Source organism: Molothrus ater, chromosome 6, assembly GCF_012460135.2.
Source record: "Molothrus ater isolate BHLD 08-10-18 breed brown headed cowbird chromosome 6, BPBGC_Mater_1.1, whole genome shotgun sequence".
NCBI classification, from domain to species: domain Eukaryota; kingdom Metazoa; phylum Chordata; class Aves; order Passeriformes; family Icteridae; genus Molothrus; species Molothrus ater.
In genome coordinates, this window is record NC_050483.2 from 4,474,969 (window position 1) to 4,493,292 (window position 18,324).

Sequence of the window (18,324 nt, forward strand, 5' to 3'; positions counted from 1 at the left end):
TTTTATTTAACATTTTTAAGTGAGTCACCTAAATTAACATGATGTTTCAATCAGGCTTAATGGAAGCATACATAAAATATAGATTGTCTGGGTCCATGCAAAACCAATAATGCAGAAAAGAAACAAATGCAATCTAAACACCAAGCAACCTTAGGAACTTGCCAAAAGTCCTAATGATTTCCAGTTTTAAAAGCAGAAAACAGAGTGAGAAGCAAAACAAAACCCCAAACTTTCAAGCTTCCCCAGACTCAGCTCTGCATACCACCTGTCAAATGGAAGAAAATGAAGGCCAGCACCACCAAGAAATCATTTACCTGTTTCTTTTCTTGCTTTTGGACACCAAGTTTATGGGTAGCTGCTACTTACTCCAGTGCACATGTGAGACTGCTTCAATTTCAAAATTCAAGTGTAAACAAATGCCAAAACAACCCAAACAAGAAAAGCCACAGCCCTCCCTGCTGCCTGCTCCAAGGGAGACTTCCCTTATCTTTCATCCCTGGGGATGAGGGGCAGGCACTCTGCACCAGGAAAAATTAAACTCTCCATGCCAGGAATCATGACATCATGGGAAACTTTTATAGAAGACACCAAATAATATAAAAACTGGCAACACTGCTGGCTTTGCTTCATTTTCATTAAGAGGCAGATGAGCCTCTTAGAGCATTGTGACCTGCAAACATCATGAAGCAGCAAGAGCCTGTCTGTGCAGGACTTTCCTGCCTGAGATGCACTATCAGGGGATGTATTTTCCACTTCAGCAATGCTCTATAGTGAGCATGCCAGGCTACAGCACAAGCCTAAAGAATGAAGCAAAATCCTTTGAAAAAACAAAGAACCTCGGCTACTGCTTTTCTCAGTTGTGCTCATTGTCTAGCACTTTAACACCTTTCACAGCAGTAATTGCAATTTAGAGAATTGCCAAACCTAAATTCAGAGTCAGCAGATCCCTGTGCTTATGCTGTAGAGGACAGATCTTTGTGCAGTTCAACTCTATGCATCAGCAACTGATTTCTATTATATGCTGACTGAAATCTAACTATTTGCATCACTGCTAAGGACAACTGGCAGACATGATTGCATGACACTCTAGATTATTTTTTTTATTTACAGCATTAAACAATTTCTATTATTTCCAGACCAAAAAAAAAAATTGCAACAGTGTTCTGCACATAAAACATTATGCAAGTAATAAAGCCAACTGAAGTGCAAGTATTTTCACCAAAAAAACCATTAAACTTAAGGTAGTTTGGGGTTTTTGAACAAACTTGCAGAGCTGGGAAAAAAACCCTAAACATAGAACTTCAGGGACATGAAGCTTTCTTCGGGTCTTTTTAAGAAATAATAAAGCACTACATGAGAAAATAAGTTTCTAAACTGAAGCATGGCAGATTGCTCATAAGAATTATCTTCACTAACAAAAATGCTGAGCTTGTGGAAACTTTCCTGCAACAGCAATAGGTTGTATTTAGATTTTCTTGCAAGTTTCCCTAAAACTTTTACCTATATAAAAGTATGTGGTGCTGACTTCTCTTTCATACACAATTTAAAGGCAAACTCTAAAGTCCTGCAGAAGCACAGCTTCCTTTTCCCATTCTGTATTTTCAGGTGAGAGGCACTCTGGTGGTGTTCAGGCAACCGGGGCTACACTTGGCACCAAAAGCTCTTCCAGATGAGGCAAGACCCTAAACCCAGTACAGTATATCAAGCAATTTCACCTCATTCCTCCTCTTTAATTGTAAAAGCAAAAGGTCATCAGCAAAAAGTGGATGAACTTTAATTAAGCACCTGAAAATTAAAAAAATTTGTTGCGAGGGTTTTTTATTTGTTTGGGTTTTTTGTTTGTTTATTTTAAATTTCTATTTATTCTGGTTGTTCAGGACTGTGATTAATTTCTCCCCTCTTCATTCCTGTACAATAAACACCTTTTTTTGGTAAAGGGCAGGCACAGTACACACAAATACCACGAGACACCATAACACAAGCCTGCAGACCAGAGGCAGAATCCTCTGGAAGATAAAAGTAACTTGTAAACCAAACTTGGACAAAGACTTTGTAACAAGGAGTGCGACAGAATTAGCACTAGGATACAAAATAACCTCTAGACTTCAGCACTCAGAAACATTGTTAATTACTAGAACCTCAAAATTCTAGTAATGCTGGGCACCAAGTATATGATGGTGCCTTTTTTTTTTTTAAATACAAACTCCCAGCTCATAGTTAATGCAACCGCAACCTCAAAAATGAATCTGTCTTTCAATAAAAAACATTGTATTTATTTGAACAGTTAATTGTTTATTGTATAATTACTGCTTGCTGGAATGTAGATTCTTATCTCAAAAAGCCTTGCATATATGCCTTCAGTTTACATAAGCTTATCCTAAACAAGCACGGCAGTCTGAGAGATTACTGCCTTAAGGTTTCTTTTTATAAAATTTAACTTTTCAACAGATGAATTTACACAGAATGTAATTCACATATCAAAAATACATCCAGCATGGCAAACACCCTTATGGCTACCAAGCTCTGCATGCTCTTGTTGGAAGTTTGTTACAGTTGTGCAAGTTGTTGCTTGTCCTGAAATGTCAGATAAGTTACTGAAGAAACATTCCCATTACTCGGTACTTTGTTATGCACTGCTCCAAAAGCACTTGGCCCTTAGCACTGATTATCACAGTGATTTCCCACTCCCACTGTCATAGTGAACTGCACAATGGAGTGATTACTGCTAGGAAATAATATTAATTTGACACACTAATTTGGAAAAGAGTTCCCCCAAAGTATTTTTCATTGAAAAGATAACTATTACTCTAAATGAGATATCCTGTATAGAGTTATTATTTGTCATTGCTGTAATAATGCAATCAAAAAGTGTGTATGACAATGGAAGTTAAATGACTCAAGTACTAATCTGATTTTTTTCAGCTGCATCAGCTGGGCTAATAGAAGATTTTTACTTGTCCAGTAAAATTTCTGGAAGAAAACTGTTGAGTCGTTGCACTTCATTGTTACTAAAATACCTCAACCTTGATTTACAACTCCTTTTCGTTAGCTCAGATTAAATCTGTCAGGAATGGACCTTTCACACATCTGTTTGCATTGCTATTCTCACGATCATTTCTTTTCAAAGCATTCTTCAATCCAATAGTTTCATACAAATTCAGGTCTCCATCTGCAAAAGGTTATCCAGTCCCACTGCACTCACCACCCTCCTCAGGTGCCAAGGCAGTTATCAGGTTTATGCTTCACACAAGTGAGGGATGCATTTCCCAGCTTCACACTCAGATTGAAGCATCATTTTTACATGGAAGCAAAATTTAGCTGCAATAAACACTGGACATAGAAGTAAGTACTTTTATTTCTTTTACTTTCTTCAAATAACCATGCTCTCCTAGGCACCCATACAGAATAAAACACAGAAACAGAAAACAAGCACTTTACCTAAGTATTTTTTTCCCCTTTCCATGTAATGATACCCCTTTACTAACTATTAAGTATTTTTTTTTTCATTTTTTACTTTATTTTCTGGATAAATCTTCATTACAGCTCATCAGTTTTTAAGGTTGATTGATTATTTTGATTTGGTGCTTTCTGGGGGGGTTGTTTGGGTTATGTTTAGTTTAGTAACAGCAATCATTCAAGTACCAGGGAAACTCACAATGCTTACATGGAAAGCAGACCAGAGGGTGCAATCCCTTGTCCTTAGGCACTTGTACCTCCTGCCTCTCACAGAAAGGAAAAGTGCTACAGAAACCCCCAGATTAAATCCCAGAGCACTTCCAAAGCTGTGCTCCAAGTGAACCTGGACACCTACAAGACAAGTGGGTGCACAGGGAACTCCTGGCTCCAGGACACCCCAGAGGTGCTGCCGGCACCCTGAGAAGGGAACTCAGTGCCCCAGCACAAGTCTGAGACCAAAACAACCAAGCCCAAACAACAAAAGCCACCAAGCCAGCATGCACACAAGGCATCAGATGTGAGGCAGAGCAGAAATTTGATCTCAATTTTGCCTTACTGAAAACAAGAGCTCCTGTGAGAAGATGACTCGGCACAGCCCCCTTCTAATGAAATCACCACAAAGGAGATTAAAAAGAACAGTGATAGCCTCATACTGGCAAGAAAATACCTTTAAAATCACACCTTGCATTTTATCTTACTTGAGATATATGTGAAATAGGGGAAATATCAAACTTCCCTCACTATCCCAAAGCTCAGACACTTGGCAAAGGAGTCTCTCTCCAACCAGCTATTCAGCTGTGCTATAGCCAATTCCACTCAGAGACAGAAAGCAAAGCCATAAAACCGACAAATGCACTGCTGAATATTGAAAATGTCATCCAAAATATAAGATACAGAAACTGACACACAGCTTACATCTCTTTTTGTCCACTGGATTTGATTTTAGATGTGTAAAATGCAGTTCCAGTTTGTATTACCTGCTGGCAAGTACATTGTTAGGAATAATATTTAATAGCTTTAATATTAGATATTAGAATATACAGTATATATAGATATTATAATATATAATTAGAATAATAGCTTTAATATTAGATACAATGTTTATTACTTTCCTTAAATACTTCTCTTTGTTATTTTGCCTTTACTCAAGATCTCCTGGAGAAAGAATGGAAGAGCATTACTTGAAAACTTCACTTGAATTTAACACAGATGAAACAGAGGGTAGATGGCCCTTCAACTGCTCATTGTAACAGCAATAGTTCCCTGTTTGCTAGTCATGCTAGAATGTAATTCAGCACCCAGGGGTTACCTGCAGCTCAGAATAAAATCAAAATTTAAAAGCAATGTTACAGGTAGATTACTTTAATCCAGAAATAGGTTTAATCTTGTATTTTAAAAAAGCCATGACCCTAAGAAGCAGAGGAGGGAGTTGCCCAGGAAGAAAGTTCAATACCATTAGTAACACCAAGTCACTCCTGTCCAACACACTGATGGAAGTTAAAAGCACAGAAAGCCCATAAAAACAACAGAAAACAGAAATGGAGGATGTCCGAATAATTCATTCCAATGGAAAACAAATGCCTTCTCAGCCCAGAAACTCATTTCAGTGCAAAATGTTTTTTAAATGTATACAATATGTGATTTTTCACTTCTATCTCCCAGCCACAGACATACTGGAGGGAGGGGGAAGACAGTGCAAACACAAATTTGGGTTGAAGCCTGAAAATGTTGGCAGGTTCAAGAAAAATAGGAAACCAGCCTACTCCCTGCATCTAATTCCCTTGATCCTCTCATTAGATTATACAAGACAAGACAAACCTTAACATCATATTTGCAAAAAGAGAAAGAATATTTAACAATCCAGACCAGCTGCAGTGTCCATGTGTCCTGGGGTGACTCTATGATGCTGAATTGTATCCCCATTCATCTGTTTAGCCCAGAAATCAGTTTTGTGCCTTTAAACCTAGATCTGAGAGTGAAGCAGGGGAAGGAAAAGGAGTGGAATTTTATTTTTAACTGTATTTAAAAACATAGAGATTGCCTGCACACAGATATGTTTGCTCTACACTACAAGAAACAAAAGAAAAAAAATTGCTACTTGAAAAATAAAGCCCACTGCTGAAAAATCAAAAGAAAATAATCTCAAACTAATACCTCAAGGTACATAATGCATGCTTTTAAGAACAGCATACATCTCTAGCATTTGCTTAGCCTGTTCTTTTATTATAGCAAGAAAAAATAGATATTGATATTTTTAAGTATTATTAACATTATCTTTAAGGTAGATACTTTTGGAAAGATGGAAAATACAGAATGAGACTGCAGTACTGAGGGAAGTCAGTAAAGCACAGAGGAGCAGCATTTACTGACAAGCTCCAGTGTCTGTTGGTTATGGCACATTCTCCCTGTTAATGCAATTACACACTACATACCCCGTATAGAATATATCCCATCCTAACACACCAAAGGCAATCACCCTCCACTCTTTCATTAAAAATGAAACTATAATGTTAATTTTCCCCTTCAACTCAAAGGCAGAGCCAGCAAGAGCATGGCTGAGGCTGCCACAATGTGGGCCAAGGATTGCCTGGAGGTACTTGTGAGAGGAAACTCTCATTACTTCCTCGCTTTCTAGGAGCAGAGATAAGGAGCTTCTAAGAAATAGATTTTGAGGTAGAAAATTACATGCAGAGAGCTGCCTCAATAAGCAAAAGTTCACACTGTTCCTGTGATTCTTCACCTGAATATGTATCACTTCTTAAGGAAATAAAGATATTTTATGACACAAAAGGTCCATCTCCCTTTATTCCCATGTTAATGTGTCTGAACTCCTTATGCTTGATCCTTTTAAAAATGAAAAACAGGAAAGCCAAAATAGTCTTACTGGGACTTCAATACCTGAGTGCAAGTGCTGGCTTGTCTGATTAAGTAACCTGCAGAGTTCTTAACAACAAAGACAATATAATTCTGTTAAAAAAAAAAAATCAGTTAAACTCTGTCCTGAAAATATGTATGTGAAAACTAATATTCAGATAAAAACAAGCTATTTATAAACTTCAATTACTACTAAGTGACTGGACAAACTACTTTATGTCATTTTTAATGCATGCAACCTAAACCAGCTTTCTTTATGAGGTTATTTATGACTGAAATGCAGTACATATGACAAAATAATTTTTTTTTTAAATCAGAACTGATAAATTTGGAACCGCTTCTCTTGGCTTTGACAAAAAAAACTTTGCAACTTAACCAAAACAGAAACTTTGCAGCTTGCAAAAAAGAAACTAAAATTCAACTACTCTACAATGTCAGTCTAAAGCTCCTGATGCATATTTGAAGATTTCAAGGTCTGGAAAGGAGCTTTCAGTGCTTTCCTGCTCTGAATATTCAAGACTAACTTTGATGTCCTTATTAAGACAGTATCATTTAAACAGACACTGTAACACATTCCTCCCAATTTGCATTATAATGCAGTGTCAGAAATAATTTTAAGACATTTGTTTGCCAAGCAGTGCTTTGGGGATTCATACATCTTCCCTGACAGCTTCTACTCAATCAGTGCCTGCAGAAACAGCAGTCCCATTATGGCCTGTGTAGCTTCCACCACTCTAAGGTCTGCAATCTTATTTTCTTGCCTTCTGAGACACTGGATTATTTTGTCACTACATTTATTTATCTTCTTCTCTTACCTTCCCTCTGTGAAAGAACTTTTGCTTTACCCAGCATAAAGAGAATAGCTGCGATTTTTATATAAATACTTCTCTCTTAGAGTTTTACTTACAATTTCAAAAGATTTTTGTAGCAGACAGTAATGGAAATCTAACACTTTCTCTCTGATATGTGATGCTATTCTGTTGCCAAAAGTGTACTTGGGGCATATTCAAAACTCTTCTCTAGATCATTCCAGTACTAATGGTTGAACACACAGCATAATCCTCTATTACAGCTGAGATACACACAAAAAGATTCCATTACTTTTAAGAACAAAATTTTATTTCAAAATATAAAAATCAGCAGAGCGTTATCTCAAGATGTGGGTTAGCCACATCAGAGCCTTAATAAAATCACAATTCATTTTACCTATTGAAATGCTTTTCAACCCTCATCCTCCCAGTTATTACAGCATTGTATTTTGTGGCAAGCTTGAGCATTACCTTTAGGGTACTAAAGGAATACTTGATATCCCATTTCTTACTAAGCCCTTTATTTTCCATTTCTATGGAAAGGATGATGCTGAAGCTGAGGTTTTCATCACAGAAAGAGGTAAGAAGTGCAGATACATGTGTGCTGTACACTGACAGAGCCATCTTATGCTGTCAGTGGGTTCCCTTCATCACCAAATCTGGAAGCACTTTCCAGTTCCACAACCCATGGAATACCTTGTGCTTCAGCCAGGCACAGGGAATAATCACTCTGATTTAGAGCCCCCACCACTGAGTCTCCAGTACTGAAAAAAGGCATTTTCTCCAGGTTTTGTCAAGTTAAAGTGCACCCCTGTGAAGAGCAGTGGTCTCATGGCCCACAGCCACTGGCATAGAATGGGGAGCTGCTCAGTGACCACACCTGAGATCACACATCCTGCCACCCTACAGCCAAAAATCCAGGGCCATTAGATGGGCTCTAAGCCTCCCAACACATCCACATGTCCAGCACAGTGTTTTTTCCACATCCCACAACACACTACAAGGGCTAAGCAGCTCATATGAGCTCCTTCAGATTCATAACAAGAGGTATCCCTATGACTAACACCACTTCCATCCCAGTTTGGGAGGTGTGCCCAGGAAAGATCTAACATGTTAACAACACAGTTCATCATAAAACACAGCAGCAAAGAGTCCTTTACATTAAAGGAAGCATCACAGGGTGTTATTAACCAAGTTTATAAGGAAAACTAGCATAGCTCTTGAATTTAGCTCTTAAACCTCTTCACAAGTGCTCTCCTCATCCTAAAACAGGTTTAAATTTACATTTTTAACCTTACAAAGGGGACCCTGGCTATCATTTCATTTGCAACAAGTCACTATTTAGCTGAAAATACCAGATGAACCCAGTTGCTTGTGAATGCTTCAACCAGAAAACATGCATTGTTCCAAACTTTAGAAATAGTTACAGCTACATGGCATTTACTTTGAGATAGGAAAAACCACACTATATTAAACAAATTCATTGAATATGCCCCTGATACCGATTTGAACTTTCATGATCATCGTGTCTAAACAAAAACAACTATTAACCCAGATCAAAACAGCATACACACATGAACTGAAAAAATATCCTTTAGTTGGTGAAAAAAACTGTATCCTCTTAAAAACAATAACAAAAGGGAGTTTTTTGAAGGGGAAAAGATGAAAATCCCATCTCTCTCCAGTGGTGCTGACTATCAGCAAACTCCAGCTCACCAGTGCCAGCAGCTGAAGGTAGTTAGCACATGGCTGTGTTCAGAGCAGGGAGGAGTTGGCTTTCTACAATCACTCTTTGCACAGCAAATGAACAAATGTTCAGATTCAAGAAAAACTTATTGGAAATCCTGTTCTTGGCAGACTCAGCAGAACATCATGAAATGGGCCGAGCATGGGGATTGAAGGATTATTCACTGTCTAGCACTGGAATTTTTGACACGAAGATGAGAGAAAGTAAACAGGATGTGGTGTGAAACACCAAGCTGCCATATTTCTGAGAGGGATTTCCTGGGCAGGAAAAAGGGCAGCATGGAAGGTGCAGCACAGGCTGGCACACCCAGCCTGGCCCAGGCTGTGACCCTTTGTCTGGCACGTTCTGGATGGCTAAAAGCTCCCAGAACAGCTTGCCAGACATCTGGAATGCAAAATGAAGGACTGGAGCCCTCCAACTCTTCTCCCATAACACTGCCAGCTGAAAAAAGAGGGATATCTCCAAGGAAATCTAGCTGTGTGACTGCCCCAAGTAGAACTCCTGCAGGATTATTAAGGAATAAATGCTCCTCAGTATCCTGCTGTGTAAACACTATTACTCTAAGATAAGGATGCCTAAGGGTGCCTTCTTCCTGCTGAGCATAATTGGCTGCATTTTTCCCAAGTCCTAAGCAAGCAACACAGGTAGGCATGTAGAAGGAAGATGAAAAACAAGAAAAGCAATATGGGAAAGTAAAGCTTGTCTAAACAGATGTAGGTTCTTGCTGAATTGTTTTGGAATAAGGAACTTTCAAGTGTGCAGAAATCCAGGAATAAGAGCCCCCTGCCCCTTTTTGTAGCATCATCAGAGAGGTTCTGAAGAGGCTCTAAAGAATGTAAGAATCCACTTAGCCCCAGGTGTGTCCAGGGCAATGAAACAAAAGAAGTCATGTAACAATGGCAGAATAGCAAGCAGAAGTAAACCTAAAACCTATGAAATCTGCCCAGTGAGACAAATAAATCTAGTACTTAATAACCATGCATTCTGTTCTCTCAGAAAGTATTTCTCTTTGCTTAAAAATTCAAAGAATTTTCTTTTCTCTGCCACTTGCATGGTACAGCAAGAAATGCTGTGCTGGAAAGGCTGAACTCTGCATGCTGCTCAAAGTTATTTTTGTCACAGTTAAGGCTGCTAAGGAAAGTCTGAAGTGAGACTATTAATGTATTGCCTTTTGACTGGTTTTTGTTTCGGTTTGTCTTTTCTTTGTTTGTTTAATGTATGGAATAGGCACTCACCACGCAAAGCAGCTTCTTGACATGCAAATTTGTGAAAGCTTTGACAAAATACAACAAAGATATCCATGCAAAATACACCCACTTTATAAGAGCCCTAGTATTGTTTAAAATTACTACAGTTCAGGCATAGGTGCTTTTTTCCTGAGAGGAACAAGGATTTTTCTAAAAACAGCCTCCTTCCTATGACAGCTTTATGCCAGAATCAGCAGCAACTCCAGGAAAAAATAAAAGGTGGGCAAAAGTACAGAAGAAACAGGGTGAAAAGGTTGCTCTCTGTTGGTGTAAGGTAAACACACCTATGATTAAAGTTAAAAGGATGAAAGGCAAAATACACACATGGGACTGAAACACTTTTTGCATAGGTGGTGGAATACAAGCCCCCCTTCTTGCAGAACAATGTATTCTGTACCCTGTGTGGAGGATGTTGGCTCCATGGGAAAGGGCTCCCATCTGAAATGTCATTGTAGGTGATCTGAAGACAGATCTGGCACCCAGCTAACAGACACTTACCAAGTGCTCCTTCCTGCCAGGGAAGCAGGCAGCACAATTTCTGTGGGATGTTCATCAAAGCCAGTGACATGGCAAGACTGAGCCCATCCAAACCCTGTCCAGAACAATTGGGAAGAATCCCTGCCAAAGCCACACAGCTCTGCTCCCTGCTTGTCCCCAGGTGCCACCTCTGGCTTCCAGCCCTCCAGCACAGATATCCAGCTCAAGCCATTCACTGTTTCAGCCAGGAGAGTTTTCTCATGGATTGACAAACAGGACCAGCTCCCTGTGCAGTTGCACAAACGCCAAACAAAGACAAGGGAAGAGGAAGGGAGCCCCTTTCAGCAGCAGTGAGCCTGAGCAGCCCAGTTCAGCCTTCTCAGGTAACTACACCCTCACACTAGGTCTCAGCTCACTCCTTCTGCAGATAGTTCTTTATCACCATTTCTCACTGCAGCAGAATGACACACACTGCTTGAAATCGTCCGTGTAAAGCTGGCATTAAATCTCACACAGGTAAGCAGCATCTAAATCCAAACAAGCCTGCCTGGCTCATTTTGAAACTTCAGCCAAGATTTTGCAAGATGACCACACATCTGCACTGGGGAAAAGCTATGGGACACAGAGCAAGAATGCATTCAGCTTCTGTTCAGCCAATCTTTGACCTTCCCACAGCTGTGATTTCAGTGTGTGCTGAATGCAGGTGAAAAAAAAAAAGAAAAAGAAAGGAAGCCAAACAAAAGCCAGCAAGTCCCTGTAAGGTATCTGCACTATACCATGGACTACCTGTGTTTATTTGGCATTTATAAATGTTTCAGATATAAACTATGACAGAAAATTTGGTAAGATTTTAAAAGTGACCTACCTTTTAATATGTTTTTAAAACTTATTTAATTTTTCTGTGCCTTTTAATACAAAATTTCTATGTATATTCCCAGATTATGAGCTTTCCTTTCAACACTTGAAATACTACGCCATAGGGAACTTTCTGTAGAATGTGTTTAACAACAAACATTGGTTTCACCTCTTAGAACAATTTCATTTGATGAAAGAAAGTGTTCTCATCTTTTCTAAAATACTCTGCACTTAGAGCTCCTATAGCTATGCAAAAACCCATTAGAATTTAAAATTGAGCCTTAACTAAAACACAATTATAACACAGCTGTTACAATAAGCATTAGTTTGACAGCTATGCAAAAATGAGTTTAAAAACCCATCATAACCATTTATCATAAAAGTGTAAGTCTCTCATATATGTAAGTTTGCAAATGAACTATCACAGTAACTAACTCTTTATCTTAGATTAGCTGTTATAGGCCACACTAACAATGTCAGTGCTAGCTGTTGTAAAGAACCATATTGAATTAAATGACATAAAACCCCATATGCTTGGGTAGGACAGAGATGGATACAGACATAAAAGAACATCAGAGACCGTGGCAATCACCATAAAACTTAAATCAACAACAAAATAATTGTGACTGACTTTTAATCACATGTAGCAGATTTGAGTCTTAGAGCTGTGGTAAAAACAGAACAAGAACAGTAAGATCTTTCCACTAGTAAAAATCCTTTTCTAAATGAGTACCCCCACGTCAGAGAAACTGAACCAGAAGCCCCATCCATAATCAGGTGTCTCCATTCTCTTTCCATGTAATTTCGACAGTTTCTCACACTATTACACATCACCTGGTTTCTGAATACTCAATAATTCCTGAACAAGCAGCAAGTAAGCATGGCACACCTTATCTGCTACTCCACAGCTTTTGGCCAAAAGAGGGTTTAAGCACAGAGGCAGGGTTTTCTGACAGCTACAGTAAAAGGCCAAAAGTGGCAGTGCACTCCTAGAACCACCAGAAATTCCTTCAAGATGCTGACAGGCTGTGCAAGGGACTGGGGGTCAGGAGCACCCCCTCAGCCCCTGCTACCAGGCTGCAGTGTCCCAATGTGTCCCTGCTTAGGTACCAGAGTGATCCCAGTGATTTCCATCAGCTTCCATCCCAATTCACCATCTCCTATTCCATGGGAAGAGTTATGTCACAGCAGGCCTGGTAGAAATGTCCTTGTAACACTTCACCACACATTTCCTTTGAGTTGATAAGAATGGAGGCATTGCACAGACCAAACAGTGCCTGCAAGAAATAAGAAGCAGGATAAAAACCAGATGGCTGAAGTGAAGCACAGGAAGACAGGAGCAATGCTTGTAGGGAGGAGAAATCATTTTGATGAGCTGAGACTGTGAACATGGCTCTCCACACAAAGGGAACATAACCTGCCACAACACAGCCTGCAAGAGCATAGCTATGAAATTTGAATGAAATATTGTCATCCAGATCACCTAAAGGCTGAATTCTTTTCAAGCAAGTACCAGATGAACATGACACACATTTTTTAATTTAACATCAGGCTAATGCAGCTTCAGCTGTTAAGATGACTACCTGTCAACCACAATCAGAAACACCACTTTGAAAAATGTGATGTGATCTGTAACACAAGTTGAGGGCAAGGACAGCATATTCCTTGACAGTACATCTATACCTTCACAATTTCTTTCCAGGCTGCTGCAAGCCTTGGCAGTGACAGGAATGACTCTTCCATCCCCATTCCTCAGCAACGCCATCCATACAAAGACAAGTGCTATCAGCAGTAGAGGAATCCACAAGCACCTAAAGCCCAGACTCTACTCATCACTGTGTCCAACATGTTCAAATCTTTAAATCTGGCCAAAGAACAGGGTATATTAACTCTTATTAAAATGACATGGACCCAAAGAAGCCAGTTCAGGAGAATTTCAAGCACAAAATATGATTCATTATTCAGTATTTTCCCTGTTCTTAGTACAGTTAAAGAAAAAAGTTTAAATGTTTCAGCCACAAATTTTAAATGCATCATTTGTCACCACGTATAGAACCTGGAGATGAAATTTCAAAGAACTAAAACAAAGTTTTCTCCACATTGTTTCCTGAAGCATAGTATAAATATTGCTATATCATATAGGGATGCAATAATACTAATTTGATTGGTATAGGCAGCAGGAAGTGATCTAATGAGCTTCTGCATGGTACTTGTCTTGGGATTTTTCTCCATGCCATTTCTTGTAAAGAATTCCCAAAATGTACATTAATACAGCAGCTATTAAAAAAAATTGCAAGGTATGTTGTAAAACCAGGGGATTATTTCAAATATTAAAAAAAAAAATCATCAAGCAGTTGTATTTCCTGTAAAATCCAAGAAAGATCCACTTCTGCTTCTGCACTACCTATTCTTAAATGCCCTAGGAAATCCAAATCACCTCCAAAGAGCTGGCATGACCCTCAAGAGGTGATGAGAACTGGCAAAAGCAATACAGAAAGGACAGGTCACTGACTTCCACTGAAATCAACATTGCAACATGACCATAAGCATGATCAGTGATTAGGAAGAAAAATTGTAAAGAATTATATGGAGACCTTACTTTGCCACGCAAGCAGCTCCTCAGAGAAACTGGCTAAAGAGGTTCATGGGGCAAGGGTTTGGCCAAAAAGCTGCAATTCTCTGTGAAACAGGGAATGTACAGCCTCACATGCCAGGGAGCTCCTGAGATCTTCTCACTGCTCACTGCCTTAACTGCATCTCAAATGCGATGTGCACAATTCAGGAAGGGAAATTGACAACAACTTGGAGGAAATCTGGAAGAATAACTAAAGCAGCAAGAAAAAAAAATCTCTGGCAATAAACTTCAAAAGATTATGCTCTTTCTATTAAGAAAAATAAGTAAAGCAAGAAATTAATTAGGATTCATAAGAATTCATACTCGACATATTTTCTACATTGATGAGGCTATAAACAAGACTCAGTGACCAGAAACTAAAGGCAGCCCTCTTCAGATCAGAAATACAATATATATCAGTCACTTGTACACTTTACTAAGAACTGTGCTGAATTTTGCCTCATTGGAAATTTTTAACTACACCTTCTAAAATGTAAGCTCTATTTTCAAACACAGATTGGGGGGAAAAAAAAAAACGTTCTGTAGCCTGCATTATGAAGAGGTCAGACTAGATGATTGCAACAGTCCTTCTGACCTGATAATCTATTAATCTTATCAGACATGTCTGACCACTTTCAGAACCAAGTGCAAAGTCATCTATTAGCGCACCTATTTCAACGGGATATTTTTAGCCCAAGATTCTCTTTTACCTTTAAACGCCGTCGAGATGGGAACTGCAGATAAATCAAGCGAGAGACATAAAAGGCAGGCGATAAGGAAAATCTCATCGCCTAGAGAATACTCCTTTTAGTTGGCAGAGTTACACAATCAAAAAGCAACGCAAAGCCAATAAGATATCCTGTATTTTCCCCGCACTTCCCGGAACTTTGCAGAACTCTCCGCGGGACCGAATCGCTCCAGACAAGTTTTGGCTGAGAGGAGGAGGCTCCGCACGCCCCGGAGCAGCGCTTTAGAGCAAAGAGGCTCGCCCGGCTCAGCGGAGCGCACACCGGCGGAGAAATGGACGGGCGCGGGGGATGCTGGCGCGGCGCGGCCGCCTCCGCCGGCCCGGTGCCCCGGCGGGCAGCATTGTTCGGCCGGGCAGCGCCGGTGCCCGCGGCCCCGCTTCCCTCCGGGAGCCGGCCAGGGACGCGTGAACTCTTGAACCCGCGCCGCAGCCCGACGCGAGCCTCCGGGGCGGAGAGACCGCCCGCCCCGCCGCCGCCAGCGCCGCGGGCCGCCGGGGACAGCGGGGAGCCCGCGCCGCCGCCGCCCCCCGCCCGCCGGGACGCGGCCTCCGCCGCCCCGCCCGGCCCGGCCCGGCCTCCCCGGGGCCGCCGGGCCCCGCTCGTCCCCCGCCCTGCCCTGCCCCGCCGCCGGGGCCCCCCTCGGCCGCCCTCGGCCAGGCCCCGGCGCGGCCCCCGGCCTTTCCTGCCGCTGCCCCCTCGGCGGACCCTCCTCACCTGGGCTTGAGGCTGCCGGCGCCGCGCTCGTAGGCCCAGGAGGCGGCGGGCGGCGCGGTGCCCGGGGCCAGGGGCTCGGCGAAGCCGGGGGTCGCGGGGTAGTTCCTGTCCATCATCGGGGCCGCGGGGGCTCCGCGGGGGCCCTGCGCTTTTGAGGGCGGCGGGGACCGAGCGGGGCGGGGGGGGAGCGGCGCCTCATCCGGGGCGGGCAGCGCCGCGGCCCCGTGCGGCCCCCTGCGCTCCGCTCCCGCTCAGCGGCGGGCGGCGGGCGGAGCTGCGGGCGGCGGCGGGGGCTGCGCGGCCGCCGGACCCATGTCGGGCTGCGCGTTCCCAGGATGCTCCTCCCCCGCCAGCGCACTGGGGCTCACGGGCTCCGTGGCCGGGGGCAGGGAGGCCGCGGCGGAGGGGCCGCCGGGGCCGCCGCCAGCAGCGCCGGCGGGGGGAGCGGGAGCAGGAGGAGGAAGAAGAGCAGGAGGAGGAGGAGGAAGGAGGTCTGTGACTCGCGGACGGGCGGCCGCGGCCCGAGGGGGAAGCGCGGCGGCGGCGGCGGGAGCGGAGCGTGGCGGGGGGCGGTAGCCGCCACCGGGGCGGGGTGGGGGGGCTGAAGGCGGGGACGGGCGGGGTGGCGGTGTCGGGTACGGGGGAGGCCGGTTCCTCGGTGAAGCGAAGCGCTGGCGCTTTGTTGGAGGAACCGGGGCGGGGCCATGTTGTTCCCGCGGAGGGGAAGCGCCGCCAGCCGCGGGCTCCGGGGCGGCCGCCGCCGCCGCCAAGATGGAGCCCGGCAGCCCGCCCCATTGTAGGGCGCTTTGTGGGGCGGCCCTCCCGCCCTGGCACCGGCACCGGGCGCTGACGCCGCTCCCCGCGCCCGGCCGCCTCCCCCCGCGGCGGGGAGCGCCGAGCCAGCGCCCGCCACCGCCTCTTTATGTGTCTGTATGTCAGAGCTTCCCAAAGACTCGGGCATTCCCCATTGAGAGGCCTGAATGGAATCGTACGATGGCATCGCAGAGTGCTTTGGATTGGAAGGGACCTTGAAGATCATCCAGCCCAATCGCCCCTGCCATGGGCACGGGCACCTTCCACTAGATCAGGTTGCTCAAGGCCCCATCCAACCTGGCCTTGAACACTTCCAGGGATGGAGCAGCCACAATTTCTCTGGGTGTTCCAGTGTCTCACTCTCCTCACAGTAAATAATCTCATCTTAATATCTCATCTAAACCTACTTCCAGTTTAAAACCGTTGCCCCTTGTCAATTACCCCTTGTATATTGCCCCTTGTCCGTTGCCCCTTGTATATTCCCCCTTGTCAATTATCCCTTGTCCATTACCACATGCCCTTGTGAAAAGTCTCTTTCCAGCTTTCTTGTGTATGCAAAAAGTCAGCTAGCAGGAGAAGAGAGAGAATATCTATTTATTCTTTCTTTATTTTTATTTAGTCTAAATTTAAATGGTAAAACTTTTAGAGGACTGCTTTAGCTAGGACTGGCTAAAGCAGTTTGGTTTTATTTAGAGCAGCCTAAGCCACCTGGTTTGTAGATGGTAAATTCCTGTATTTTTTGCTGAATGCTTGTTAAAACAAAGAATAAGGGAGACAGGCACCATCTGCACGGAGCAGGGTGGCAGCAAAGGAGACATCAGGATGATGAGTGAACTGTGGTGTCTTGCTTTCCCTGCAGATTGAAGATAGGCAGGCCGAGATGAGCAGGAGGAATGTGCCTCAGAGGTGAAGATGAGGAACATGCTCTTAAAAAGAGGGTGACTGCACCTGAAGGCACTGCTCAGAAGAGGAAGGTGTATGCTAATGAGCAAGTAAGTCTTTTGAAGATTCAGTTTGTAGCACTCCAGGCAATGCTGAACCACAGACTGAAATGAATTCTGTAGTGAAATGCATTTAGAAACTTGGCTACAGCCAATCAGATTAGATGTTAAAAAAAAAAGCTGCAAAAAACCTCAACATTGGAATGAAAAGACGGAGTGATCAGTATTAAACGAGAAAGAAGAAGAGTATGAGACTTCAGGAGGAAAAGCTGAGGTTCTGCTTTTCTCATGCCTGAGTTCAAGAAGCAGCAGGAAGAAATGCAGCCGTGGATGGGGAGAGAAAGAAAGGTAAGCGTGAAAGTCATCAGCGCTGAGGAGAGGAGCGAAGTCACCCAGAGGCCAAGGCAGAGGGTGGAGGGAGAAGCAGCAGCTCACCAAAGCCAGAAACCAGCAGAGTGAGTTTCCTCGTGTTTGCATAAGTTAGCACCTGTGTTGCTCGCAGCTGGAGGAGCCGTGTGGGGGGTGGGAGACTTTCTCTCCCCGGGAAACGGGAGGGTTGCTGTTTTACATATGAACGAGGCCTGATGACAGAAAATGACTCCAGTTGTACGCTAATAGTGCAGCGTTTGCCTGCTGATGCTGTTCAAAGTGCCATTTCCAGTGGGGAAGGACCCACAGTTTATTTCCCTGCAGGATCTCCACTAATCGCCATTATATTATTACACTTAGAGCACATTGCTTCCCTCAAGTAAGGCTGAGAGGAGGGTGATACATGGAACTGATATGAAGTGCCTTTTCCATCTACTTGTAGTGTCTGGTTTTCTAGAGTGAACATGTTGCTCTGGAGTTTCTTGTCCTAAATTTGGAAGGATGTGTTAATAAATTGTAAAACTGCTAGTGTCTTGTTTGTTTTTTTTTCTCAAGTAATGGCAACATGAAGAGAGTGCAAAGAGTGCCATTATGTTGTTTATTTCCATTACAGAACTGCTCTAAAGACAATGTGGGGGTGGGTACATGGCTGTAAAATC

General features: G+C 43.0%; 1 protein-coding gene across 1 annotated transcript in view; it reads right to left on the reverse strand.

Moving 5' to 3' along the window:
• Positions 1-15,761, reverse strand: part of QSER1 (glutamine and serine rich 1) — a 44,154-nt gene extending 28,393 nt beyond the window's left edge. The window contains exon 1 of the mRNA XM_036384666.2: positions 15,543-15,761. Within this exon, the coding sequence (XP_036240559.1) occupies positions 15,543-15,658 (116 nt within the window). The 5' untranslated portion in view covers positions 15,659-15,761. The remainder of the gene's footprint in view (positions 1-15,542) is intronic.
• Positions 15,762-18,324: the final 2,563 nt, after the last annotated feature.